We start from the raw sequence: 26,654 nt of genomic DNA on the forward strand, positions 1-26,654 counted from the left end.
CCCCCCCCCCCCCCCCCCCCAACCCCAAACCAACCAATCCCCCTATAGAGTTGAAAACTTTAACCCTTGGTTAACGGATTTCAGGTTGGCAAGAATGATTCTGTGATCATTATGACACATGAACCTAATTGGCTTCTCGATTGGTACTTCGATCAAGTTACTGGAAAGAATATCTCATACTTGATACGTGACCACTTAAACGGGAGATGTAAACTTCGAATTGCTGGGGATGTGCATCATTATATGCGCCATAAGTTTGTTGAATCGAAATCAGATAAACAGGTTTATGTCCAGCACTTACTTGTTAATGGTTGTGGGGGTGCTTTTTTGCATCCGACACATGTCTTCAAGAATTTCAACAATTTATACGGAACAACCTATGAGTGTAAAAATCCTTACCCAACTTTTGAAGATTCAAGTAGGGTACGTAATCAATCTCCTTTATATTATATAGACAGACTATTTAGTGCTGTAAATAAGGCCTGTAATATGCTATAACTATTTTGCAGATTGCTTTGGGAAATATATTGAAATTTAGGAAGAAAAATTGGCAATTTGATTTTATTGGTGGCATCATATACTTCATGTTGGCCTTTTCTATGTTCCCCCAGGTAACTTTCTATTTGATTTTTGATCTATTTCTTTTTAGGATTACTTTAGGTATCATTATCCGCACTCTCCCTCATGGTAACTCAGTTAGGGGCTGTTTGATAAAACTAATATATGACATCTTAAGTTGAAGTTGTATCTCAAAATAACTTAGCCAGAATACATAAATAACCACACACTCAAACTTGGTCTCAACGGACAAGTAAACACTCCAACTTTGAGAATGCACATCTAGACACCTCAACCTAGTCTCAACTGACAACTAAACACTCCAACTTGTCCCAACCGTGTCTTGTGGACACTCGACGCTGATGTCTCATGTAAGCTTTTGAGGTGTCTAGAGGATCATTTGGTAAGTTGGAGTTTTCAAGTGACATAGTGGAGACGAGTTTGAGATGTCTAGATATGTATACTCAAAGTTGGAGTGCTTACTTGCCTGTGGTGCAATCTGAGTTGTATTTTATGTATTATGCCAATAATTATATCTCTTAGTTTTAGGTCGTGGAAATGTTGTGTTGCAATATCTGATCATTATCATTGAAATATCAGTTGTTTCCTTCTATGTATTATAAACTTATCAATCTTATAATGTATTAGACATTTATTTTCGATTGTGATGTTTAACTTTATGATACATTATTTTAAACATCATTAAATTATCCATCTGAGTGTACAAAATCACTGTTCATTAAGAGTTAAACGTGTTGAGTTTTTTGTTTTTTTATGAGGTAAAGTTTAGTTTAGAATGCTTACTCTTAATTATGACCTTATGATTATGTTGTTGGTCCAATGTATAAATTTACGGATTGATGATTTTCAGTTGTGTTTTTATTGCTTCCGACATTTAAGTGCCTTTTATGCATCAACTGATCTTTTATTTTGTTGTCAAGTACATCAAATGTGTGCTTATGTAAATATAATGTTCAGTTTAGACGTGTTCATGTAACACATTTAACTAAATGTTTTATTTCCCATTTGCTTCTAGTGTCGGCTTGATCACATTTTCAAGGATGATACATTTTCGGGTCACATGGGAACCTTCTTCGACACAGTGTGGGGTACATTTATGTATATATTTGGACGCTCATATGTCTCCTTGACCGGCGCGGTGCTGCTATTAATAATTGCAATATCCTTTGTGCCATCCACGGTGCCTTGGAAAAAGAAAGTAGTAATTGGGATTCTTCATGTGTCTGCACACCTAGCTGCGGCTGTGATTCTTATGCTCTTACTAGAATTAGGCATTGAGACATGTATTCGCCATAAACTACTTGCAACTTCTGGTGAGATTTTGTATTTTGTTTCTATTTTGTGATTGTCTTTGAGTGTGTTTTTCCATGTTCGGTTGGTCAAAATTTTTGGAAAACATTTTCTCTAGGAAAACAAGTTCCTTCAAAACGAGGGAAAATGATTTCCCTAGTGGAAGTACGGAAAACAAGTTCCACAAGTGATATTCCACATTGAGTGTGTCCTGCCCATTCTCCAATACACCTAATCTTCACGACTTTCCCCCCAACCCCACCCTCGTAGCCCCATCCTCCCACCCCACACCCCTATCCTCTAACCTCCCATAATATTTGTCTAGATTATATCCGAATGCTTTTAGGATACTCCATTGAAAGTTGAATCCATTAGTTAACTACTCCATTGAAAACTGAGTTTTACTTGAGCCTCTCTTGAGAGATTACCTAGCTAAGCGACGATTTCTTTGTTTCATGTTTTTGCATCTATGTATTTCCTTTCCTAACTACTGAATGCTGCAATCCAGGTTATCATACTTTATATGAATGGTACAAATCAGTGGAGAGTGAGCATTTTCCAGACCCAACGGGTCTTAAGAAACGAATAGAACACTGGACATTTGGCCTTTACCCGGCTTGTATTAAATATCTCATGTCTGCTTTTGATGTTCCTGAGGTAAGAATTATGCCCTGTTAGAGTATTGCTTTGTGATGACTCAAATCGTTTAATTATATCTGATGCATGTTTTCAGGTAATGGCAGTTACTAGGAATACTATCTGCAAGAATGGGATGGATTCACTATCTCGAGGGGGTGCTGTAATTTATTATGCATCCGTCTTCCTTTATTTTTGGGTCTTTTCAACTCCGGTGGTTTCTTTGGTATTCGGAAGCTACCTATACATTTGCATTAATTGGCTTCATATACATTTCGACGAAGCCTTTTCATCACTTCGTATTGCTAACTACAAGTCATTTACACGGTTTCATATCAACAACAAAGGCGATCTTGAAGTTTTTACCCTTGCAGTTGATAAGGTATTTTGACACTTTTCTGTGATAATAAAGGTCAAGTGCATTATCGAAAGTTGGACTCGAGCTGTTTCCATTTGGCAATTCCTCTAATAATATCTGTCAATTTGTAGGTTCCGAAAGAGTGGAAACTGGATCCTAAATGGGACGGAGAGTCAAAACATCCGCAGGATCCAAGTTACCTTCAGAAATTCCCCAGCAAATGGAGAGCATCCTCCCCTAATCAAGATCCTGTAGATACTGTACGGATTATTGACCAATTTGTGATTGAAAAGACTGGAAAACATGATTCAGAATTAGCGAACGGGTCAGTTAATCAATAACTCATTTGATTACAAGACTCTTCTACTGTCAGTTTGTACATATAGGCTTTTAGAATTTAGATGGTAATTGATATCATAACCTTTTCGAAAGAAATCGAATATGTGAAGAGCTGTGACAGATGTTCCTTGAAATCATAGGTGAAAATTTTCATCTTTGCTTTTCGTTATTAGACACTTCAGATCAAATATATACAGTACTGTATACTACGCGAAATGGACTAATGTTCATCTTTGCTTTTCGTCATTAGACACTTCAGATCAAATATATACAGTACTGTATGTTACGCGAAATGGTCTAATGTTTCTCATTTCATTAGTAAAAGTAGTATTAGTTGCTTCTGGCTGCTGGGAATATGAGAAAAACCAGCATTGCATAATTTAGTTGGAACATGTTCAACTTGAATTGAACGCTATGTTGAAGAGTTAGCATCTTGCACATTGTAAAGTTCTCCGCGTTGTTACAAGGAATGAATTCTATCTATATTTTGGTATTGGACAATCCTCGCCTCGTATGAGCTAACTTTTGATGAGTTAGCCTAAGGTCCATTTTTGGGAAGGGAAGTGCTAAAAGGCGGGCCTCGATTAGTGGACACTTGGTTTATCCTCTTTCTATCCCGTTCCAGGATAGGTGGCTAATACTTAAATAATAAGTGAAGTAGTCGTCATTTGTGGGGTTGCATGTTATTTGAGAAAAAAACTCTCAAAAATATTTGATTTCATGTATGATGTATATATGAATAACAAATAAAAATGATCTATAAGCAAATGCAACAAAAAAGAGCAACTCAAAATTTGATAATAATTGAGTCTCATGTTCATTAACAAGATTGAATTGGGCAGGACATCTTATGATCTCCGTTCTTTTTTCTCTGATAGATGGTTAGAACTTCATCCAACTTCGAATTCTATCAAGAGGTCTGGTCCATTATCGAAGCACTTTATGTTTGTATTAATTTCTAACCGCGCTGAATCTCCATAGCCAATTTTCTATCAAATATGTTGTATGTGGTAATTACTCTATATTTTAGTATATAGTTAATCTTTTATAAGAAATGTATCATATGGTGTTCCTTTGAGCCTTTTTTGCACTTCATCCCAATTTTCTATTTGTTGGGACAAAGGACCATTATGAATCTTAACTTGGCCACTTATGAGTTCTCTTTGAGGCAGCCCCAAAAACTCTTGAACATCAGCTAGTTTCTGCAGAGTCAAATATATATAAAAAATTGTAATTTGTCGTGGTTAAGATGATTGAGGAAAAAAAGTTGTTTCGACTCTTAAAGTAATGATAATGTCATATAAATTGGAACAGAGAGAATACGAAAGCCTTACGGTGCGATTTTGAACAATGTCTTCATAGTAAAGAAGAATGTGTCTAGTGCTCTTAAAACATTCCAAAGCTCTATTAGCCTTCCTTTGTGCATTCCTCAAATTTGGTATTAGTAATGACATATTCACCACTGGCTTGTATTTTGCCAATACTTTAGCCTGAAACATGTTTAAAACGTCAAGTTAATGACACGACGAACCGCATTCGTAAGACACCATGAAAAATGTTTTCCTCGAAAATGCTTTTACGAAGAATAATTCCTTGAAAATCAATAGCAAATCACTAAGCTCCCACTATGCACAAGGTCGGGAAGGGATGGACCACAGGACTCTATTGTATGTAACCTTACCCTACATTTCTGCAAGAGGCTATTTCCACTCACTGACTACAACTTTACCAGTTACGTCAAGACTTTCCACCAGAAATGACTTTTTATTGAAGAATATTTCCTTCCATCATACCAAACACATTGTTAATCTATGTTGCTTTGACCCTCCAAAAATGTTGCCTCATCCATGTCAACCCTTGAAAAATGCATATCCGACACACACACGACAATATTTTTGAAGAGTCAGAGAACGGGAGAAGGAGGGGACGGAAGGCCTTACCTCATACGGAGAATGTGTATGAGATTTGTGTGTTCCATTCAACGGTTTAGCATCCTTATCGTACGAATTAGCGAGCAACGAGATCAACCTGCGTAGCAGATTTCTTCTAAACAGAAATATTGCAGAGACACCTCTTCTGTTGAAGTAATCCACAATCTCCTCATGATACTCCAAAGCTCCCTTCAAGTTCATACACATTAAAAAAGTTCAGAACAATCTAACAATGTCGAAAATTATGAACTTAATGCACTTTTAAACGAAGAAAACACGACTAAAAACAGAGTTTATCAGCGAGATTTGTGAAACTAATCATGTCTTTATGTCTAACAGATTGGTGATCTGCTTAAATGAACTTGATCAATCCTCCCTTCTTAAGCTAGCTTTCAGGGTTGAATTAGACCTAAGGTCCATTTGACGGAAAAAAGTTGAATTTGAGGCTAAGGAGACGACTTGAGTTATTGAAGGACTATGATATTAACATCTGGTACCATCCGAGAAAGGCTAATGTAGTGGTTGATGACGTTAGACTTGATGAAACAGAGTCTCAGTAGAAGCGAAAAACGCTAGCTAGGTGATTTTTTCCATCTGCCCTAATTTTGGTGGACTAATAATAAAATAGTCAAAGTATACATAAACTGTACAGGACACCACCGTTATCGAACACGAAACATCATCAATTGAAATAGGATTAGTACTAATTACCTGATTAAGCATCCACTTAAATCCAATTGCAGCTGTACATTCATTCTTTGATGAGCTACTAATCCAATCAAGATTAAAGACATTATCCATAATTTCCAATATTACTGAAGCGTTAGTCCTCCTTGATTTTGCACCAAAAATTTCTCCATTAGAACTCACATTCATATGACTATTTAACAATGTCTCAAACCATCCACTCCCTGATCTCTGCATCGATAAAATCGCGAAAAATCGAACAGGATTGCAAGCACATTCCTCCCTACAATTCAATCAAAAAACATGTCATTTAGTCCAATTCAATCTATCTAAAACCTCTGTTCTTCCAACCCTCCAAAACTGTTGTCACACCCGTGTCAAATCCTTCAGAATCCAACACTTAGAGACTAATCGACATTTTGAAGAGTCCGAGCAACATAGGCTAAAACCATAAGGAGGAACAATCTATGTTGCTCAGATTCTTCAAAAATGTCACACATGGTACCAATCGATATTTTGAAGAGTCTAAGCAACATATAAGGCTAAAACCAAAAAGAGGAATAATCTATGTTGTTCAGACTCTACAAAAATGTCATATAGAGTACATGTCAGATCCTTCAAAAGTAGTACAATAATTTTCGAAGGATCTGACACAAGTACTGCAACAACATTTTTGAAGAGTCTGAACAGTATATATATATTTAGAGGTACCTGGTAAAAGTTTGAGGCTTTGGAAAATGCAAGTAATGAATATCTTCTTCTTGAAAAATAGGATAATGACAATTATGCCTATTAATCACATGAATACTTAGTGATTTAGCTTGTAAAAGATAATTACTTGTTTGATTTATACACATTGATAATATATAAATTCCACAAACCACTGCAAATACTAATAGGACCAATCTCAAAGATTGTTTAGGTGATTTAATCACAAATAAATCCTGAAAATCACAAAAAAAAAAACAAGAATCATACACAAGTTATTTAAGCACTTAGATTAGATCAAACAATATAATTAATGAAAATTAGATTAAGAAACTAACCTGAGGTTTCCATAATTTAGGAATCTCCATAAAAAAAAAAACAGATGAAATCAAAGAATAAATTTTTAAAAAAATAGAAAAAAATTTGGTTGAATATTGGTTCATCTACCTTGTAGAGTTTTTAGAGGAAAATAAGGAGAAAGAAATGGTCAATTGAAATCTTGAAATTAAAATTCAAGATATGTAATAAGGTACTATAATATAAAATAAAAATGAAGATAGTGATGATTTTTATTAATATTTGTACAAATTTCAAACTGACTAGATCAGTTTCAACAGTATATGATATGATATAATGCTATGAAATTTATAATATGGAATCTTATTATTGTTGTCTCTATCATGTTTTTATTTCATTTCTTTAATCTATTAATTTTCTTGTTATTCTCAAAATTCAAAAGATTGTCACTTTTTTCCAAAGGTGACAAAGAAAAGCTACTTGTCGGTTATGACAGTTGTCTTAAGAGATGTGACAAAAGACCAAAAAAGAAACAAAAGTGAAGATAATTAAAGCAATTGCGGAGTTAGAATTTTTATAATTAAGAAAGTTCAAAATGTGAAAAAGTATATATGGATTAGCTAGAGAGGGTTCAATATGTATTATATATGCATAAAAAAAGATTAATTATATATAAATAATATAATTTTTTGTTGAAGGGGATTCAGATGAAATTCCTAAGTCAACTTTGCCCATGAATAAATTAAGGGTGTGTTTAATACGAAGGAAAATATTATTTTTTTCGTGTTTGATGATCAATAAATTTTGATATTTTTCTTAGAAAAATAAGTCTTCTTGAAACCAAGGAGAATGACATCCTTAATAAAATATAGAAAAATCAAGTTGCATTTTTTCAATCCTACCCAACCCCACTCCACGTTCTTAGTTTTGTCTTAAATATATATAAATATTTTAGGATAATAATTTTTATTTGTATACCAAACACATATATAAAAAAAATTCACTTGTTTACCTAAATATTTTCCTCCATACTAAACACATCCTATTTAATTAATGAATTAATTATATTCCTACTTAGTTTCGAAAATAATAATAATAAATAATAATAATTGAAATTCATTTTTTTTTAGATTTTCGGTTTGTATTTTTAGATGGTGGATAAATTCTGCATTTAAGTTTTAAAATTTTTGGATTTCTAATTGTATATTGAATTTGGTACTTCAATTTTTGTAAGAAGAAGAAGCAACTCAAAATAAAAAAATAAAAACAATATTCAAATCAAACTTGCAAAATCGAATGCAATTTAAACCTATTTGGACCACCTTAGTTGGGTGTATAAGGTGTATTAATCTTTACCAAAAAAAATCAGCATTATTAATTAATACTTTGTTTGGTTGCTAATTTAAATCTTGCATAAAATTTAACACAATTTTTTTTCTACTTTTAGTTGGTGTTTCATATTTGTATGGATGCTCGATTAATTAAAATTTAATAATTACAGGGAGCATTTCTAGGAGCAACGCTCCCAACGAGATATTTTTCTTCCTCAGGAATTCAAGCCGAAAATCTCTAATTAAGAGCAAAGAAATCACAACCATCTCATCACATCGGAAACGTATAAGTTCAACATAGCTTATACTTTAGCTTGGTTAGTAATATACTTTCTAGCACTAGTAATATATCCATAGTTATACAAGAATTAATATTTAGTTAGCAGTATTTGAATATGTAGGATTATTTTAAAAAAAAAGAATTAAAATTTGTGATTCTAAATATGCATGTTATGATATTTTTGTGACTAAAAACATATATTTTTAAAGATAATGGAAAAAAATTAAATTAAATTAAAATGTTTCAATATTAAATATCATTCTTTTAAATTAATTTTCTTAAAACTAAATAGAACTGTCGGTGACATATAGACATTATGAAATTAACAACACAAAAAAAGATAGACAAAAAGAAAGAAAAAAAAAGAGCAAAAGTTTCTTTATTAAGGGTCTGAAAAATACCCCAACTTTGGTCGGATTTGTTGTTGCAATACTAAACTTTCATAAGGACCTATTACCTCCCTAGACTATTTAATACCATATTTTTTACTCCCTGAACTATTTAATAGTATATTTTAAAGGTATATATGTGCCCACGTGGACACATTACTATTTATAATTTTACATTATTTTTTATGTCCACGTGGGCAAATATATATGTTTAAAATACGGTATTAAATAGTCTAGGGAAGTAATAGGTCCTCATGAAAGTTTAGTATCGCAACAGCAAATCCGACCAAAGTTAATATATTTTTCAGACCCTTATCCCTTAATAATAATTATTTATTAATAGATAAGTGCTCATGCTGTCATGCACAAAATTAAGGGATATTGACACAACAAACCATGTGAAAAGAACNTGGAAGGAAGACATTATTTATAAATTATTAGTCATACCTAATACTTTATGATAATGTATTTTGAAGTTTAATTTTTCGATTTAAAACTTTAAGATATTGTGTTTTGAATTTAACTTTGAGTTAATAATTCCAAGATATTATGTTGCTAAGTTCAGTTTTTCAGTTCAAAATTTCATAACGATTGGAGTTTAATTATTTTTTCAATGCAAACTTCAAAATTTCATAACGATTGGAGTTTAATTATCATAAAGTTCAACTTTTAGAAATATCGTGTTCTAACGGTTAACTTTTCCAATTCAAAATTCGGAGACGCTATATCTTGAAGTTCAAACTATTAGTAGTAATAGTAGTGGTTTATTAACATTCATTTCATAGTAAAAACATATCGTTAAGATTAAAATAAAAAGACTGAATCAAATAATTTTCAAATTTAAAAAGTTATCATTCCTTCCGAATACATAAAATTAACTTTTTCCAACACTGAAAATCACTTTCAACAATTAAAAAGCAGCCAATAAGCCAATGTTTCACCTTATCTTAAGTACAACATATATGCATAACAAACTTGTGGATACAAAATGTTCAATAGATATCACAAAGATAACGAATTTGAACATAATATAAATACATAAATTTCAAAAAATAATAATCAACTACTATACTTAATTTAAGGCTAAAATTTAAATGGCTACAAGCAATTTAGAGCTTGATTATGAGCTCTTACCATATCTTAAAGTTTACAAAAATGGCCATGTTGAGAGACTTTTGGGTATTGATGCAATTCCTCCAGGTATTGATTCTCAATTTGGAGTTTCATCAAAAGATATTTCAAATATAGTCCCTAATTCTGAAGTTTATGTTCGTATTTATCTCCCAATTAATTGTAAAAACAAAAAATTACCACTTGTTATTTATTTTCATGGTGGAGGATTTTGTATGTTCACTCCCTCTTCATCACTCTATCATAATTATCTTAACACCCTTGTGTCTGAATCACGAGTTATTGCGATTTCAGTTCATTATAGAAGGCCCCCTGAACACCATGTACATGTTGCATATGAAGATTCATGGCAAGTGCTACAATGGGCTTTCGCCCATTATAATGGCGACGGCCCTGAGCCTTGGCTGAATGAACATGCGAATTTCACACGTGTTTTCTTAACTGGTGATAGCGCAGGAGCTAACATAGCACATAATATGGCTATGAATGTTGGAAGTGTTGACCCGGAGCTTATGGTTGATATTCTTGGTGTTGCTTTAATCCACCCGTATTTCTGGGGGTCGAATCCAATCGGGTCGGAGGGTTTGTACCCTGATAAGAAGGCGGGTGTGGATCGAATGTGGTCGTTTGTATGTCCATCGAATCCGGATAATGATGACCCAAGGGTTAATCCGATTGCAAAAGGTGCACCAGGTTTAATGAGCCTGGGATGTCGTAGAGTCTTGATTTGTGTAGCAGAAAAAGATATTTTGAAGGATAGAGGGTGGGCCTATTATGAAGCGTTGGGCCAGAGCGGGTGGATGGGTGTGGTTGAGATTCATGAAACACAAGGAGAGGACCATGTATTTCATTTGCATGATTTGGACTCTCAAAAGTCCAAAGACTTGATGAAGAATTTGGCCCATTTCTTCAATAGGGAAAGGACTCATTTTCTTTAAATGTATTTGCCTTTTAATTATTTTTTTTGCAATGGATTTATGAAGTATAATACTTTTAGTCATTTTATGTAATATTCTCTAGTTAATGCTTGAACAACTTGAATTTATATATATATATATATATTTAAAAATCTTATTTGAGCATTACTAACGTAATGTATATATATATGACGATCCATCCATTTGCATGGCGCTTTGTGGTTCTGGAAATTCTTTTATTATGTCTAGAGGTAGGATACTTCTATTTATTATACTTTTTGATATATATATATATTGTATTATTTTAGCAGAATCTTCTTCTACTAAATGCATTAAATATGTTATTTTCTACCTCAAATAAAGACAATTAGAAGACAAAATACATGTGACATACATAGTCATACAGTGCTCTCTTTTTCTTCAATTGTTATATTTTTGAAGAACCTCTTATCTCCAAAAAAAAAAAAAAGAAAAAAAAAAGAGGTTGTAACCTAAGATCTCATATTAAGTATGCTAGTTGTTCCTATTTCATTCATTTTCATTTTTATTATCTTAAATATTTGTAAAATTGATGCATTTTGTTAGAATCAAAGGTTCTTTCTGTAAAACATAGTCATAAACAATTATTGTTCAACCTAATAGTCAATATTGTAATGACTGATGAAGAACCACTAGATATCATGTTTGAATTCTAGAGAAAACTAAAATACTTCTATTTATTCAAAAACTGATAAGCAAGAAATACATATTTATAACTTACCTGAAAAATACTACTATAAATCATAATACACTACTAGCAAATTCTTTTGTGATTCTTTTAATTAACAACATGAGATTATCTTTAACTCAATTTATTTACAAGTTGATATTCTCTTTGTTTCTTTTTTACTTGTCATGTTTTATTTTTACTTTGACCAATACTTTTATCACGATTCAAAAGTCGAGGTCACGATGGGCACACACCTTGATAACTTCAAAATGGTGTGTAAGCCAAAAATACAACACATACCAGATTTTCAAAGAGAAGTCAGGCAACCGTCGATAAGAAAACAACAAAAAAGTTTCCAAAACCTGATAGCATCTAATACATTTCTAGATTCTGAAATACATCCCAAATCTTTGAAAGGAGGTTAAAGACGGTAAATAATAGATGGAGACCAATGACGATCTGGAAAACAGTATCTCACCACAACTCCAAAAGAGAAGGAATCACTAGATTCGAATTTCGATCAGCCACTACGAAGATTATGAAAACCTTATATTCCCTGAAGAGGTTCTACCACGTGGAAAGACTCTTTAATGAAACTTTAGCCTTAGTTGGTTGTGACCAAGAAAACATTGCTTTCGCTTGGTGGGCCGAAAATACCTTAACTAGGATCTGTATTAAATGAATAATAGAATGTATTTTATAAAAAAGATTATAATTTATAATATTTTTCATATAATTCTCAAATATACTAATTTAAAATATTAAATAAATTTAATATCGAAAGTTAGTCCAATTGATTTTAGTAAAACAAAATGTGTGACTACACACACAACTTGAGAGGAGTTGTTAGGTTCATTGGGGACTCTGAAGTTTTCAATCTGCTCATCAAACAAAGCAAAAACTTAGCAAAAAATGCAGAAATTGAAACTGGTACAATCACTCTATCGTTCTGTATGTCGCAGATCTTCAGCTTTCTCGGTTTCCGCCGCCGCAGCTGCCGCCGTCAACCACCACTCCCATCGGGGCCTTCATTTTTCAGCTTCTCCTAGAACCCCTTTTCGTGGTACTACCATTTTCATCTGTTTTTCGTATATTTAGTTTGATTTTGCTTATATTCCCATGTTCTTGGACATACCCAATTTAAAAGATTGTATTTTTCAGCTTCTCCTAGAACCCCTTTTCGTGTTACTTGCATTTTCATATGTTTTTCATATATTTACTGTGATTTTGCTTATGAATATTCCCATGTTTTTGGACATACCCAATTTGAAAGATCATATTTTTATTCTGCTCAAATTGGAAATGTCATGTTATTAGAGAAGTTGAATTTATAGTCTAAATGGATTTTGAGGATTCATATAGTAGCTGATCAGACTTGATTGAGATTGAGACATGTCCAAATGGATGTTGAGGATTCATATAGCTGATCATGACTAGTGGCATAACCAAGACTTGTTCTGATTGCAGCAGGTCTTGCCTACTACGAGTGCTAATTGAGCTTATATAATAAAGAAGGTAGTTTTTACTAGTTTCTAAGGCAAATGAATTTCTGACGATGGTATTGTCCCACTGCAAAACTACAAATGAATTTCGGAGCATGACATTGGCCCACTGCAAAAACATTGTCTTGGTAGTGAGCATGGTTTTGGTAAATGTTTCGTTTTACTCACCCTGTGATCAGTATGGGCATGTGTAAATGTACTAGTGCTGGCTCCTTGGTTGGATTATGGAGAACATTACTTAGATTGAGGGTTACTACAAACTATTTAGGATTTTAATTGAGTAGAAAGGTCCTCAATGATTACTTTTTCCTTCACAAGTTCTGTATCTGCAAATCATGAAGCAGCTTAATGATCACGTGTGGAGATAGATGGTACTGCTTTTGATTTTTGGGATCTTACTTCAATAATGCGAAACTAAATGGATTTTTCTACACTCTAGAATTGCGACATCCTTTGACAACTGCAATAGGAAGCACACGCTCTTTTAGTGAGGATGTAGCCCACATGCCTGACATAGAAGATCTGGAGATCAAACGAGCTTTTAAGGACTTGATGGCTGCAAGCTGGGATGAGCTCCCAAATGCAGTTGTTGGTGATGCAGAGAATGCATTGACAAAAAGTACTGATGACAAAGCTGGCCAGGAAGCCTTGATTAATGTTTTCCGTGCAGCAGAGGCAGTGGAGGAGTTCACAGGGATTCTCACATCTCTGAAAATGGAGATGGATGACGCGATTGGTTTAAGTGGTGAGGTAAGTGGATTTTAAAACTAGGGACTTCATTCACATTTTCTCAAGTTCTTGCTGTTCAATTATTTATATTGTTGCAGAATGTGAAGCCTATGTCAAAAGAATTCTCTGAAGCATTCCAAACAATACTTCAACGTTACAACACCTACTTGAGTGCTTTTGGGTTAGAAGAGGTATACTTGAAGAAGAAAGTGGAGATGGAACTCGGGACAAAGATGATACACTTGAAAATGAGATGCAGTGGCCTTGATTCTGAATGGGGAAAGGTACAATCTACATTTCAGCAAAGTTGGTTCCACATATTTCAGTTTTTCTATGAATAGGTTATGATTTCATCACAAGCAATATCTGCAACCCGAATTACTTTTCTCTTGTATTAGGGCATTAAAGTGGCAGAGGGAGAGGAGAGGACACCCTGAGTAATTTAAGAAAGTCAAATAATTCTTCTAAATTTGTGGACAAGTAATCCTTTTCATTTTCCTTTTGGTTTGTTTCAAAAAATTGATTTTATTCAGTATGATTTCCTCTGCGCCTTCAAATTATGTTCTGCGTACAAAGTTACTATACAATAATTAGTTTAGAAACCTCTGCCAACATGAGACTATATTTTGATAGAGTGGGGTTCAGTTTCTTCTGGAAAATTAATTTCTTTATTGTTGTTGCGCTTAGTCTACTGACCATTCATTTTTCAAAACGTTCCAGATTTGTGTTGCATTTCACTGTTGTAACTAGTTCTGCAATTCCTGGACCCTGGCCAAAAACTTATTTTTACCAGATTATAACTTTTTTATGTAGAAAACATTAAGCATTTTGTTGTGATACAAAATTTACCATTCTAATGGAAATAAACTAATTGAAGGGGAGCCTTGGAGCAATGGTAAAGTTGTTTCCGTGTGACCAATAGGTCACGGGTTTGAGCTGTGGAAGTTCTCATTAATGCTTGCATTAGGGTAGGCTATCTACATTACACCCCTGGGGTGCGGTCCATCCCGGCACCTTGCATGAACGCGGAATGCTTTTTCCACCGGACTACCCTTTTTAAATGGAAATAAACTAATGTGGTTGTAATTTTTAATTTTTTACAGTTTCTTGCAAGAGATGTTTCAAATACAAAATCATACTTCCTCGAGTACCACTAATGAGAATGTTTCTACAAAATACAATAGACGTTATGGGATCTCTTAAAGAAATTACTGTTAAGAGTCCCACATCAGTAGGCTTAGGAAATTTGGTCGCTTTATATGGTCTTGGACAATTCTCATCTTTTGAGCGCTTTTGGGATTGAGTTAGGCCCAATGTCCATTTTTTTTATCATGGTATCAGCATCGGCCCTATCCCAATTCATTGTTTCACCCATATTAGGCCCCCATTTTATATTGCCAACACTTCAGATGTTTAGTCCTGGTCATGCGTCTCATATCAGTGAGTTTTAGGAAGTCAGTCTGTTTATATGGTATTGAGCAATCCTCATCTCTTAAGCTAGCGTTTTGGTTTGAGTTATGTCCAATGTCCATTTCTTTATCAATTACTTTTTATCAGTATTTGTTCTCATAGTGATTTCTGGCTTTCTTACTCCAGGTTACAGTACTTGGGACTTCAGGACTGGCTGGTTCCTATGTTGAGCAAAGAGCATAAGCCTTCAATGATCGCTGAAAGTCAGAAGTGTTTTCACCTTTAAGTCACTTACGTAACATTTTCCTGGAAAAAGAGAAGGAAGTTATAGATAATACAGGATGATATCATGTGATCTGTTAATTTGCACTCTTCTTTCACAACTTTTATGATGTGATAGCAGTAATATGTAGTTGATACTAATCCTAATAACTTCTTCAAGGAGAGAGTTTCCTGAGTATTCAGAATGAGAGTGTTTCATGTCAATTGATTCCGGTTTACTGATGAATTTGGCGCAGTGATTTAATTTTTCTTGATTGATTATTGGACATGGCACTGTGTGGCAGTAGACAGTTCACTTTTATCTCTTTTGTGTTCAATTGAACAAACTGAAATACTGAATCTATGAACATCTGTGAATGACACTAGTGTGGATAATTATTCTAAAAGTACGCCTGTTGAGAAGTGTGAGACAAGAAAAGGGACTTTTTGAACATGTGAACTATATCAAGAAGCTGAGTTATGCAAAGATTGTAGCCATTATTGAAGAACATAGTTCATGCTTCATACATAAACATAAGATCAAGCATCCTTTCGCGAGGGAAAATGTAAAATTGCTTCGCAGAATAGAGGTAATTGATTTCAAATGCTAACTATCAGTGCATCTTAACCATTCTAGCACTCTTACGCCATGACCAAGAATCAGATGGTGATTTTGGCAAAGGTGGAAGTAACAAGGCTTTTCGGTATAGACCAAATGGCCATCCTTCACAGTCAGATAATTCTTGGATAACAGAATGCCTCCTGAGATCCTGGAAGTCAATACTTTCTATGCTTGATGATTGAGAAAAGACCGTCTTAGCTGTGACAAATGCCTCAAAGCTTGTAGCATTGGAGCAGGGAGAAAAACTACTAGCAACAGAGTAAAAATCTTCCCTTTCTTCTGTTTCTTGATCTTCCTCTTTTTGTCTTAGTCTTGCAGAGATGAAGAAATCTCCTGTTCTTGGAGAGAAAGCCCAGGTAAACTTGTCAGTTGTGATGGTTGTCTTTCTTCTGCATTTCAACTCCATGTATTGACTTATCACTGCTGATATAAATACCTGCTGATAAAACCGCGTAACAGTTTTCAGAAAAATATGAGAAAATCAGCAGTTAATAGCATTGAACTTGGAAGAATTACATGGCTTTAAGTGAGTACTTCATCATCGTAGTCACAAATCGGATCATCTTCTTCTGGACTTGAATGTGATCTTTTCCTGAAAGAATGACAGTTTGCAAAAGCATCCTTGACAGTTGAGACAAGTAATTTGAATCTCTTAGAATGATTTGGTGACTCTTGATTAAGACAAAAGCCCATGTTTTTAGAAGTGTTGCTGATATTTCTTGATGAGAGTTGCAGGTGAAAAGTTCCGAAACCGAACTAAATTCTTTGTTAGTCATCTATCTTCTGATTTCCATTTGAAATTTCTGCTTGAAAGTGGCCTTCTGTCTTGAAAATATGAGGCTTCAATCTTTTTAAGGTGAAGACTTGAGCTAAAGGAACCTGTAAGGTATTTTCTGAAGCTAAAGCAATGGACTTCTGAATTTCTTATTGCATACAAGTAAATTTGGTGTTTCTTAGTCATGAGCAAGATGCTAAATTTGTGGTGAATTGCTTTCACTTCAGCCTAAAGTTAAGGGGGGAAAGAGGACATTGTACCAAATAATGACCACTTGCAATAGCAGGTCCATTCATATTTCTTGACTGGAAGATGGTACAAGACTATAAAGTGACTTTGAGAAAAAATGTTGGTTTGGTTAAAAGTCAATATGGCCTTTTCCTTTCCAGAATGCCCACTTTTGATAACTTTTCCCCTCAGGAAATGAAAAGAGTTGAAAAAAGGTAAACGGGTCCGTAATGCATGAAAATCTGAAGAGAGCTAAAAAGTGCTGTTTATACACGCAATTCTACGTGTCCCATGCTACTTGGGTCAAAGCTTAAGATAGTGATGCTTTCAGCTATTATATTGACATAGGATTCCACATGCCTCGTGCTATTCGAGTCAGAGTGTATGATTAACTTTCGTCATCTAGGGTGCATCATTCAGACTGCTTGCCCTAGCAGCACGATGTTTGTATTGCTCTCCTACAATCCTATCTTCATAGTTTAGACTATATGTATCCTATATCAAAATCAAGATATTCAACATGCATATAAATTGCATTTTAGTACTCAAATATAAGGTGCATTTGGATACAAACAAATGAAAAAATAGCCCTGTCATGTGGCCAACAAACCATTTTAGAATTAGTAACCAAGGAAAAAAAAGACTCAACAAATTTCGTACTTCCTGTTTTTTTGTTTGTCATTTCAATTTCCAACAATTTGAGCAAAAATATCATAGAGAATTGTGTCTCCAACACAGTTACAATTACAAGTGAACATCTATGGGAAGCCTAGAATCACCATTGATCAGTAAGCGAACTTTAAGAGAGCAAGATCCACAGGGAAGCACAACAGATGTTGGCAATGATTTAGACGTTAGCAAAGACACCATTTCCCCGTCTCTTAATATTGAACAACCCGTGTCTGCCAACTCAAACGAATCGATGAAATAGTAGTCACCACATCTACAAGGATAAGAAAGCTCTATAATATCACCAGAATCTTGAACTGTAAGGTCATCTAAGCTGACATCTTCAGATATTGCTGCATCCTGTCTCAAAGTAAGCAATTCAGCGTCATAAAGTGCACGTGACCTTGGGTTGCCAATGGTTTCCCAGGCTCTCTGTATCTCCAAAAATTTGTTCTCTGTCAGACATTCAGAATTAGATGTTTCTGATGCATTTTGTTGCTTGTCTGGATGAAAACAAAGTATGGCTGAACGATAGGCTTTACGGACTTCTTCCAAATTTGCATCTTCCTTCACATCTAGGATCTCATAGTGGGTTTTATGAAATAAGTTGCTGCTTGAAATCATGGCTCCCTATATCGAGAAAAATCTTTACTGCAAATAAACACCAAGAAAAAACACGAAATTGGGAGTGGAATCTTGAATAAAGTTCAGTTTCTTTCTTTCTTCCATTTTTTTTCTGGACAAGTATCAAGAAGATGTGTGTACAAAAGACTTCTTAGCAAAGTTCAAAAGAATATAACAAAAAGATAAGTCTATTCTTATGCAATTTGGGATCATTCTTGTAATTGAGGCTGCAGGACTTGAATCCTTCAATATGCCCTATCACTCGACTTGCTCCTTGCCACCCGCCCCAGATCCCCTCTCCCCTCCAGAGATAAGAGGAAAGCCCTCTCTTTTTATTCGAAGATGTAATACAAATAATGACTCTCTTTGCCAGGATGTCAGCAGGTTAGGAAACTCTAAGGGTCAAAGCTAAAAGATGCCAAAAAAGATTTCACTTTAGCTTCTAGCTCGCTTAGCTTAGTGTAGGAGGTGGCTTGAAAGACTTTTGATAGCTCCCCCCCCCCCCCTCTGCGTAAGGATAATAAAACAGGGTCAGCCGAGAGTGATACCAGTAGGATGCTTAAGTGTCTGAGGGTTAACTAGCAGTATATGTTGTCTGCCTTGATCCTATACGCTGTGCATCCTGGGTCCTTAATGTTAGTAAATATAAGCCATTGCTAGAAAAGAAAGCCCATTTATCAGAGAAAGAGAGAGAGAACTTAAATTACCAAACCTGTTTCTCTAAGTTACAACAGAAATGACATTAGACAAATTCTATTTAGCACATGCTGATGCCTAAAGTGTTTCCCTTCACTTATGGTCTGCATGAAAAGACAACAATCATCAATGGAAAAACAGACGAAACACAAGCGAGGTACAGAAAAGTGAATCACTAAGCAACATAGACATTGCAAATCAGATTGGGAGAGGTTCATGGCTGACATCAAAATCAATTGCCTTTCAGATGGCCCTGCAAAAGTAAATGTTCTGCGTCTTAAGTGGCCATCTTAAAATACTAGACTTATTTGCCCGTAAGCTACAATTTCAGAATTTGAAGTAAAGGATCTAGAGAAGGACTCAACAATCATGGAAAAAAGATCCAGAAAGTGATCAACGGAGCCGTACAATATATAGATCCCTCATCCTTTCAAAGCTTGAATTCCTTAAGTTTAAGAATAAACTACGATGGACATAAATTGCTGCGATAACTCCTTTACCTCTTTTCATCATCCTAGAGAGTTAACTGGTCAATAATGCCTATCAGTGACAAAACTAATGGCACCTAGTTCGATCCTCTCAAGATGCAAAACTTAACAGGTAAAAGTAGAGACTATCATTCCTTGTTTACACAAGATTATAGGCTCACATAAATCTTCTTCCTCCTACAACACTGCCTGCAGCCAATGTTGCGATCAGCCTCCCAAGCAGTGAGTCACTTCTTTTGCCAGTAGAATTCCAAAATAGCCACCTCAATTTATGAACACATAGTCAATGGTGTACATCCCATTTTTTTTTTCACTTAGCAGTTAATCTTTTTCTGCTTATAATTTGTATCTGTCAGTGTCTGAACTTCAGTACGTGCAAGGACAAGAACTAAGAGTGACAGATCTAATTTCACAACTATAACCCAGAAATATTTTCACCCCACTATGTTATATCATTTAAGCTAAAACGGCTTCTTTCTATAACACCAAGGAGAAGAAAGAACATATTCCCACCAGGATAGAGTGTTTGACTTGCAAGCAGTCTGCTTGCAGAACAATGCTTATATTTAATTGCCACAGGAAATCACTCTAAGCACCTGAGAACACTTGCAGGGAAATAATCAGGTATCAACCAGAGAAAGGTCAGCAGAAGCTATGTGCTACAGACTTTACTGTCAACTTACGTTTTCTATCCTCAGTGTTCAGAAAGTAATTGACCAACTTATGAAAAATATGATAAACAGGAAGACACATCACAAAAAAAGGAAGATAAGCAGGAAGACTCAATTAAGTCCCTATGAGCATGGGGTAGCTAACCCTGGCCTCCATGGCACTCACACAAGGGTAGGTCGGCTAGCTCTCTCATCTGAGTCTAGAACAAGAAGGGTTTGCTCAGGTGGTAAGCACCCTTTACCTTCAACCTTAAAGTTGTGGGTTCGAATCACCAAGGGGGCGGTAAAAAAGCACGAACTGAACATAATTGTTGCAAACAATTCCACATAACAAGTAGTCATAGAAAGCTAAGCCAAGTAACACACTAGTCAAATAAGGCAACATATATTACATGTATTTACATCATTTTCTTATTCTATGTTTGTATCGAGTAATACCGTCTTAAACTACGCATTCACTTGCTCCCACAAGTACTTACGTCATAATCTTCTTTTAGCAATTTCATCAAACACATAGAGGGCATGGTTTTACAAAAAAATTCTCTTTTAGCAAGTAAGCCTTGACTTACCTCAAAACTTAACTCAAAATTACTTCTCCAAATTCTCCAAGTATTCAACAACACATAATCTACAAATATCAATCTGGACTTTATTATCATTATATATTATGAATATACATATCCATACAGGTCCCAAAATAAATCCATTTAGGCTAACAATTTAGTTCTACAACTCATACTCATAATAAATTCCATATTTCTCAACCAATTCATAGTCTAAAGTTTCTTATTTACCAACTCAACAATGGTGAAAATCTCTTAATTGATTAGCTCAATCCCCAAATTAAAAAAAAAAAGTGTTTGTAGCTTGAGAATTCACCCAATAATACCCATTTAATCATTACAATTGAACAAACAAAAAAGGAACAAAAATCAAGAAATTACCTTGCTGAAGAAACTCTAGAATTTTTCTTCTTAAAAGATTGAATCTTTGAAATAATAGTAGAACAATATTCTGCAATTTTTGCCGCTTATTGGTTTTTTTCGTATAACTTGTGTTTGGTTTCCAAATCGCGATATAATTTGGGCTTGTAATTCATGCCTAATATGCAGGCCCGCATCTAGTTTTCGTACCATCTCGATTTCAAATCTCAAATTCTTTCAAAAAATTAATTTAGGATTTCAAATTGCGATTTTTATTTTAATTGATATAGAAGTTAGACTCATAAGTTTACATTTTATATATATTATTTTAAGTTTTATATAAGAAGCCCATGATCCTGCATGAAGAAAATATTCATAGCATGTGAAAATGATTATTAAAGAATAGTTATTTATTATTATTAATTAGTGGATTTTTTTAACGTATGATGTAGTAGTGAAATTGTTTCCCACTTAATCAGAGGTTTCAGATTTGCATCTTAGGTAAATAAAAAATCTTGTTGGGAGACCCACCTCCAAATGGGCTCGATAGTGCAACAACAACAACATACCCAATGAAATTCGCAAGTGAGATCTGAGAGGATATAATATACACATATTTTACTACTACCTCATGAAGGTAGAAAAACGATTTCAAAGGACCCTCATCTTAAGTGTAGACAATGTACCCTAAGCAAGACAATACTACCCTACCTACTATCCTTCTACCCTAATGCGAATCCTCCACACCCTTCTGTCTCGAGTCTTATCTTGTCTTATCACCTCTTTCCAATACTTTTTCGGCCTATCTCTGCCTCTCCTCGTATCTTCTATAATCAACATCTCGCACCTCCTCACTAGTGCATGTGCATCTATGCATCTCCTCTTCACACGTCCAAGCCACATCTTTTCTTATCTTGTTCATTACGAAAGCCACATCCACCTATTTCGAATATCCTCATTTCTACATCATGCCTATTAATCCTAATATCTTATATTAGTGGGTATTTAGTAAGTATCTACATAATGAAGGTCACATGTAAAATTCATGTACCAAATTAGACACGTTCTACGGTTGACTAAAAAGAGAAGGAAAGGCTTAAAATAGTCCTATATCTTTGAGTTTAGACTCAAAATAGTCCTATTTCTTTTTAGTGGAGCATTAATAGTCCTATTTTTTAATAAAGTGGTGTATTTTTAGTCTTCATCCTAACCACAATTAGTTTTTTAACCAACCAGTGGGTTATGCACGTGACCTGAATTTAAATCTGATAATTAATTGGGTTTTCTTCATTTCTTTCTTATATTTGTTCATTTAATCCAATTTCTTTATCTGAGAAACTCCTTTACTGTTCTTCGGTCCCTTTTACTTCCTATTTCTAGTTTTTGTTCCTTTCTGTAATTTGGGGCTTCTGGCAATTATGAAGAAAAATAAGAATTGCATAGACTATATTTTGGTTCATTAGTTTTCCTCGCTAAATAAACGAAAGTAAAGGAAAGAAGGGTAACCGAGAGCCTACTTATTCTATTAAGTTTCATAATTTTTCGAGAAAAAAAAAATATTTTCAATTCACCTAGATTGATTTCAGATTTTAGTTTTCAATTGTATTAGCACCTTTTGAATGAATAGACATACTAGAAGGGCACAAAGATAACATGATTTTAGAGGTAAAGAGATATCAAAATACCAAAAAATAAAGAGCAATAACTGCAACACAACACTAAGAAGTGCAGCATAGTAGCAACAGCAGAATAAAACAGAACTATAACATCATTTTAAAGTTCAAAACACTTGAAAATGCATAAAAATAACTCCAAAAGTACAGTATATTGGCAACACCGCAACACCTACGAATTTAGAACAATACAACACTTGAGAACAACAACACTTGAAAATGAAACAGAGGAATACCACATGAGAATGCAATATAGTTGCAGCATCATATCCACCAACAATCTGATAGCAATATAGTAGCACCAAAAATGAGATATCAACACCTGAAAAATGCATAGATAAGCACTTGGATAAGGCTAAACTACCATTAACATTGAACACATATTAGCACTCAAAATAAGGTAAATTACCAGTGATTCATTTTAACTTTGTGTTTGTTGAGAGTATATCCAACCAGAATCTATATCAACTACTTCTTCTTGTCCAACTGTTTTTTCTTGTCCAGCTCCTTCTTGTCCCGCTTCTTCATGTCCTCTTCTAACCTGAATCATAAATTCACATATAAATTGTGTTAGTTTAAGATTATCCAATAAGAAACCAATTATGATATAGTTAAGATATAGTAGTACAGGTAGTTTTTGACGAACTGAAGTAGTATCTTGTGACACAACATTATATTTGCAAGTTTTTTTTGTCATGACCAGGCTTGTTGCATGTACTGCAGTCTAGAGATTGTTGCTTTCTTTTCATCTTTGTTCGACTTGCTCCAACTTCATCGGCTTCCTTTCTTCTCGCCTTTTATTTTCTTCCTCTCTTTTTATTTCCTACGATTGTTGGAGGCAATAGAGGAATTTTAGTTGATTTAGCCCACATTTGTGGCCCATTTATCGGAAGAATTGCATGCTCATAGATTCTTCTATATGTTTCGACCTTGTAACAATCATCCACATAGTCAAGAATGTTATCTTTCTTCACCCGAATTGCTGCAATAGCATGCTTGCAAGGAATTCCCATGATACTCCGTTTTCTACAACTACATATTCTGTTCTCCAAATCAACAACCCAACTATCATGAATAGTAGCTCCTATAATCTCATAATTCCATTGATTAGATTTTCTAGGAATATACTCACCCGCTGCAGTCTGATTTTTGTGCAAAATATCCTTAATCTTTGGGCAAACATCATTCGAACTCCATTTATGCGCTTTCTCCCTATTAGCTAACATTCTAGCCATGAGAAGATATCACAGTTTCTCCAAAAGTGTCACAATAGGCTTGTCTCTAGCATCAAGGATCATGCTATTAAACACTTCACAAATGTTATTTAATAAAGGAAAAAAGGACAAATATACCCCCGAACTTTGATAAATGGTACGTCTATACCCTCCGTTATACTTTTCGTCCGTCTCAACCCTTGCCGTCCAATAATCGGTGCACGTTTGCCCCTCCCACTAACGGCACCCTCTTTGTGTACACGTGGCGAAATCATAAGCCACTACCCGGTTGACCAACTTTTTTAACCCAAATTCTAAGAACCCGCCCCATAACCCAATAAACCCACCCAATTTGTGGTTAAAATATACCTTCTAAAATTTAAAATTTGAGTCTTTTCTTTAGATTTTAAACTCAATAATTAGGAAAATTAAACTCAATAATTAGTAAAATTTGCCAAAAAAGACTCCAATCCATTAACATCTTCACTAACAAAAGCAACAAAAACAGGCATCAACTTTCGCATCTAGGCACCACAAGCAGCAGCAGCAGACATCCAACTTTAGCTTATGAATCCTCTAACCCTTTGACTGCATTTAAGGACGAGGCTAGACAAAATGATACACTGATGTGTGTTTCTAAGAAATCACCGGCATTTGAGGCAGCAATTGCACCGATGAACTCTCTAAAATCTGATGAACTAGGTTAGGGTTTGTGAGATGAACGAAAATGATTTAGAATTTCAGTCTTTTCTTTAGATTTTAGAGAGTATATTTTACCCACAAATCGGGTGATTTATTGGGTTATAGGGTGGGTTCTTCAGATTTTAGAAGGTATATTTTACCCACAAATTGGGTGGGTTTATTGGGTTATGGGGCGGGTTCTTAGAATTTGGGTTTAAAAAGTTGGTCAACCGGGTAGTGGCTTAGAATTTCGCCACGTGTACACAAAGAGGGTGCCGTTAGTGGGAGGGACAAATGTGCACCGATTATTGGACGACAAGGGTTGAGACAGACGAAAAGTATAACGGAGGGTATAGACGTACCATTTATCAAAGTTCGGGGGTATATTCGTCCTTTTTCCCTTTAATAAAATATCACACTTGGCATCTAATGAGAAATGAGACCTTGACCATTGGCTAGGTTCTTTGTCATTGAGCTAATCGGCAGCATTTGGATCTAACTCTCTTATACGTACCATGCAAGCATCAAATTCTTTTACAGTGATAGCCTTTGCAGCAGCCCAAAATATTTTTTTTAATGTGAACCCACCAAAACCAGCTCTCTTAAAATTGTTATGAAGATGTCTTGCACAAAATCTATGACTGACATATGGCAAAATCTCATTAAAAGCTTCAATAAGACCTTTTTGTTTGTCGGACATAAAGGTCCAACCAGTCTCATCTACATCTAAATCAGCTCTCAAATAGTTCAAAAACCAAGCCCACGACTCTTTACTTTCTTTCTCAACAATTGCATAGGCAATGGAAAATATATTATTATTACCATCAATTCCAACAACAGTTAATAGTTGAGTCCCATACATTGGACCCTTCAACCAACAACCATCCACGCCTATTATTTTTCTGCATCCTACCTTGAAAGCTAGCTTACAAGCAGCAAAACAGATGTATATCCTTTGAAATCTGTATGGCTTGTTCGGTATCTCATTCTCAGTGAACTTCATATGAATTGTACTACCTGAATTTGTCCTATCAATTTCAATACAATAATCCCACACCACTTTGTATTGATCCTTGATATCACCATCAATTAATGCAATAGCTAACATCTTAGCTCTTTTGGCTTGAGATAAAGTTACATGAGCTCGTAGATCTACACTTACTCTATCTCTAAAATCAACTAAGCTCCAAGCCCTGTTTGATTTAATTTCTGTGAGGTATTTTCTTGCAATGAATGATAATGTTATTTTTCTATTATCATAATGCCACTCCTTGCAATTATGTGTAGGAATGTACTTCCTAATCTGGAAAGACGTATCCCTTTGCATTTTACATGCTGTGATTTCCCATTTGCACTCTGAATGTATACAAACGGCCTTCATTCTTTCTTTGTCATTTTTGAGCCACTGGATATACTTTACATTCTTAATCTCATGAGTAACTACTGCACTTTTAAAATCTTTCTTGCTTTCAAAAACACATTCTAGAGCTAAAATTGGATTGTCTCCGTCTGTTTGTGGATTGAATGTAGGAAAGTTCAAGATCTTATTTTCAGAATCACTATGCAAACTTTTTGTGTTCGTAGAATCAACACAATCAGACTCTCCTTCTAGATTTGTCATCTTTCTCTGTGCTTCGATACTAAGGATCTCTGAAACGACCCCAAAAATGCCCGAAAATGTGCTTCGGAAACACCTATAATTGTAATTTCCATATATCTCAAAATCCGTGCATGATTTCGGAAATTCGACTTCATATTCTTATTCAGGGGGTAAAATTGAGTGGGAAATGGGTCTAACCCGAATTTTAGAGCAACCGTATCAAAATTCGAAAATCGCAAAAAATGCGATTTTCAGGGTCAACTTTAAAGGGGCATATCTCTTAGCACACAAGGAACTGGAAGGGCC

General features: G+C 34.7%; 7 protein-coding genes across 13 annotated transcripts in view; 3 read left to right on the forward strand and 4 right to left on the reverse strand.

Moving 5' to 3' along the window:
• LOC125861980 (uncharacterized) overlaps positions 1 to 3,332 on the forward strand; it is an 11,079-nt gene extending 7,747 nt beyond the window's left edge. Inside the window, exons 11-16 of the mRNA XM_049541935.1 lie at positions 85 to 423; positions 510 to 611; positions 1,595 to 1,892; positions 2,378 to 2,526; positions 2,603 to 2,887; positions 2,995 to 3,332. Coding sequence (XP_049397892.1) covers positions 85 to 423; positions 510 to 611; positions 1,595 to 1,892; positions 2,378 to 2,526; positions 2,603 to 2,887; positions 2,995 to 3,204 — 1,383 coding nt within the window. The 3' untranslated portion in view covers positions 3,205 to 3,332. The remainder of the gene's footprint in view (positions 1 to 84; positions 424 to 509; positions 612 to 1,594; positions 1,893 to 2,377; positions 2,527 to 2,602; positions 2,888 to 2,994) is intronic.
• Positions 3,333 to 3,890: 558 nt separating this feature from the next.
• LOC125861994 (uncharacterized) lies at positions 3,891 to 7,066 on the reverse strand. The gene is made up of 6 exons (XM_049541955.1): positions 6,867 to 7,066; positions 6,532 to 6,764; positions 5,845 to 6,103; positions 5,143 to 5,322; positions 4,537 to 4,692; positions 3,891 to 4,404 (listed from the first exon to the last, which is right to left on the reverse strand). Exons 1-6 carry the CDS (start codon positions 6,969 to 6,971, stop codon positions 4,240 to 4,242), a joined length of 1,098 nt encoding a protein of 365 aa, XP_049397912.1. The 5' UTR covers positions 6,972 to 7,066; the 3' UTR covers positions 3,891 to 4,239.
• Positions 7,067 to 9,878: 2,812 nt separating this feature from the next.
• LOC125861996 (probable carboxylesterase 2) lies at positions 9,879 to 10,937 on the forward strand. Its single transcript, XM_049541958.1, has one exon. The coding sequence runs from the start codon at positions 9,920 to 9,922 to the stop codon at positions 10,892 to 10,894; it is 975 nt and encodes a 324-aa protein (XP_049397915.1). The 5' UTR covers positions 9,879 to 9,919; the 3' UTR covers positions 10,895 to 10,937.
• A 1,458-nt stretch (positions 10,938 to 12,395) lies between these two features.
• LOC125861999 (succinate dehydrogenase subunit 5, mitochondrial-like) lies at positions 12,396 to 15,731 on the forward strand. 3 transcript variants are annotated; one of them, XM_049541963.1, is made up of 5 exons: positions 12,447 to 12,645; positions 13,524 to 13,834; positions 13,912 to 14,097; positions 14,212 to 14,293; positions 15,410 to 15,731. In XM_049541963.1, exons 1-4 carry the CDS (start codon positions 12,495 to 12,497, stop codon positions 14,248 to 14,250), a joined length of 687 nt encoding a protein of 228 aa, XP_049397920.1. In that variant the 5' UTR covers positions 12,447 to 12,494; the 3' UTR covers positions 14,251 to 14,293; positions 15,410 to 15,731. The 3 variants fall into 3 exon arrangements, with proteins under 3 accessions (XP_049397918.1, XP_049397919.1, XP_049397920.1); XM_049541961.1 differs by lacking the exon at positions 14,212 to 14,293 and having other exon boundaries at positions 12,396 to 12,645; XM_049541962.1 differs by lacking the exon at positions 14,212 to 14,293 and having other exon boundaries at positions 12,396 to 12,642.
• A 240-nt stretch (positions 15,732 to 15,971) lies between these two features.
• LOC125862001 (uncharacterized) lies at positions 15,972 to 17,117 on the reverse strand. 2 transcript variants are annotated; one of them, XM_049541967.1, is made up of 2 exons: positions 16,641 to 17,117; positions 15,972 to 16,542 (listed from the first exon to the last, which is right to left on the reverse strand). In XM_049541967.1, the coding sequence occupies exons 1-2, from the start codon at positions 16,797 to 16,799 to the stop codon at positions 16,099 to 16,101; spliced, it is 603 nt and encodes a 200-aa protein (XP_049397924.1). In that variant the 5' UTR covers positions 16,800 to 17,117; the 3' UTR covers positions 15,972 to 16,098. The 2 variants fall into 2 exon arrangements, with proteins under 2 accessions (XP_049397924.1, XP_049397923.1); XM_049541966.1 differs by having other exon boundaries at positions 15,972 to 16,545.
• Positions 17,118 to 17,810: 693 nt separating this feature from the next.
• On the reverse strand, positions 17,811 to 21,387 carry LOC125862003 (uncharacterized). 4 transcript variants are annotated; one of them, XM_049541970.1, is made up of 3 exons: positions 21,202 to 21,387; positions 19,115 to 19,202; positions 17,811 to 18,429 (listed from the first exon to the last, which is right to left on the reverse strand). In XM_049541970.1, the coding sequence occupies exon 3, from the start codon at positions 18,400 to 18,402 to the stop codon at positions 17,854 to 17,856; it is 549 nt and encodes a 182-aa protein (XP_049397927.1). In that variant the 5' UTR covers positions 18,403 to 18,429; positions 19,115 to 19,202; positions 21,202 to 21,387; the 3' UTR covers positions 17,811 to 17,853. The 4 variants fall into 4 exon arrangements, with proteins under 4 accessions (XP_049397927.1, XP_049397928.1, XP_049397929.1 ...); XM_049541971.1 differs by having other exon boundaries at positions 19,110 to 19,202; XM_049541972.1 differs by lacking the exon at positions 19,115 to 19,202 and adding an exon at positions 20,100 to 20,182.
• Positions 21,388 to 25,223: 3,836 nt separating this feature from the next.
• On the reverse strand, positions 25,224 to 26,369 carry LOC125862826 (uncharacterized). The gene has a single exon (XM_049542942.1). It carries the CDS (start codon positions 26,367 to 26,369, stop codon positions 25,224 to 25,226), a length of 1,146 nt encoding a protein of 381 aa, XP_049398899.1.
• Positions 26,370 to 26,654: the final 285 nt, after the last annotated feature.

Source organism: Solanum stenotomum, chromosome 4, assembly GCF_019186545.1.
Source record: "Solanum stenotomum isolate F172 chromosome 4, ASM1918654v1, whole genome shotgun sequence".
Lineage (NCBI taxonomy): Eukaryota > Viridiplantae > Streptophyta > Magnoliopsida > Solanales > Solanaceae > Solanum > Solanum stenotomum.

What these genes read in the sequence shown, in the direction of transcription:
- LOC125862003 (XM_049541970.1), bottom strand. Translation starts at nt 18,402, where the DNA reads ATGATTTCAAGCAGCAACTTATTTCATAAAACCCACTATGAGATCCTA.
- LOC125862001 (XM_049541966.1), bottom strand. Translation starts at nt 16,799, where the DNA reads ATGGGCTTTTGTCTTAATCAAGAGTCACCAAATCATTCTAAGAGATTC. An exon ending in TTTGTGACTACGATGATGAA is followed by an intron (nt 16,546 to 16,640) that starts GTACTCACTTAA and finishes CGGTTTTATCAG; the next exon opens with CAGGTATTTATATCAGCAGT.
- LOC125861994 (XM_049541955.1), bottom strand. Translation starts at nt 6,971, where the DNA reads ATGAACCAATATTCAACCAAATTTTTTTCTATTTTTTTAAAAATTTAT. An exon ending in TTAAGTGGATGCTTAATCAG is followed by an intron (nt 5,323 to 5,844) that starts GTAATTAGTACT and finishes ATGAACTTGAAG; the next exon opens with GGAGCTTTGGAGTATCATGA. An exon ending in ACATTGTTCAAAATCGCACC is followed by an intron (nt 4,405 to 4,536) that starts GTAAGGCTTTCG and finishes TTGACTCTGCAG; the next exon opens with AAACTAGCTGATGTTCAAGA.
- LOC125862826 (XM_049542942.1), bottom strand. Translation starts at nt 26,369, where the DNA reads ATGACAAATCTAGAAGGAGAGTCTGATTGTGTTGATTCTACGAACACA.
- LOC125861999 (XM_049541961.1), top strand. Translation starts at nt 12,495, where the DNA reads ATGCAGAAATTGAAACTGGTACAATCACTCTATCGTTCTGTATGTCGC. An exon ending in CGATTGGTTTAAGTGGTGAG is followed by an intron (nt 13,835 to 13,911) that starts GTAAGTGGATTT and finishes ATATTGTTGCAG; the next exon opens with AATGTGAAGCCTATGTCAAA. An exon ending in TTGATTCTGAATGGGGAAAG is followed by an intron (nt 14,098 to 15,409) that starts GTACAATCTACA and finishes TTCTTACTCCAG; the next exon opens with GTTACAGTACTTGGGACTTC.
- LOC125861996 (XM_049541958.1), top strand. Translation starts at nt 9,920, where the DNA reads ATGGCTACAAGCAATTTAGAGCTTGATTATGAGCTCTTACCATATCTT.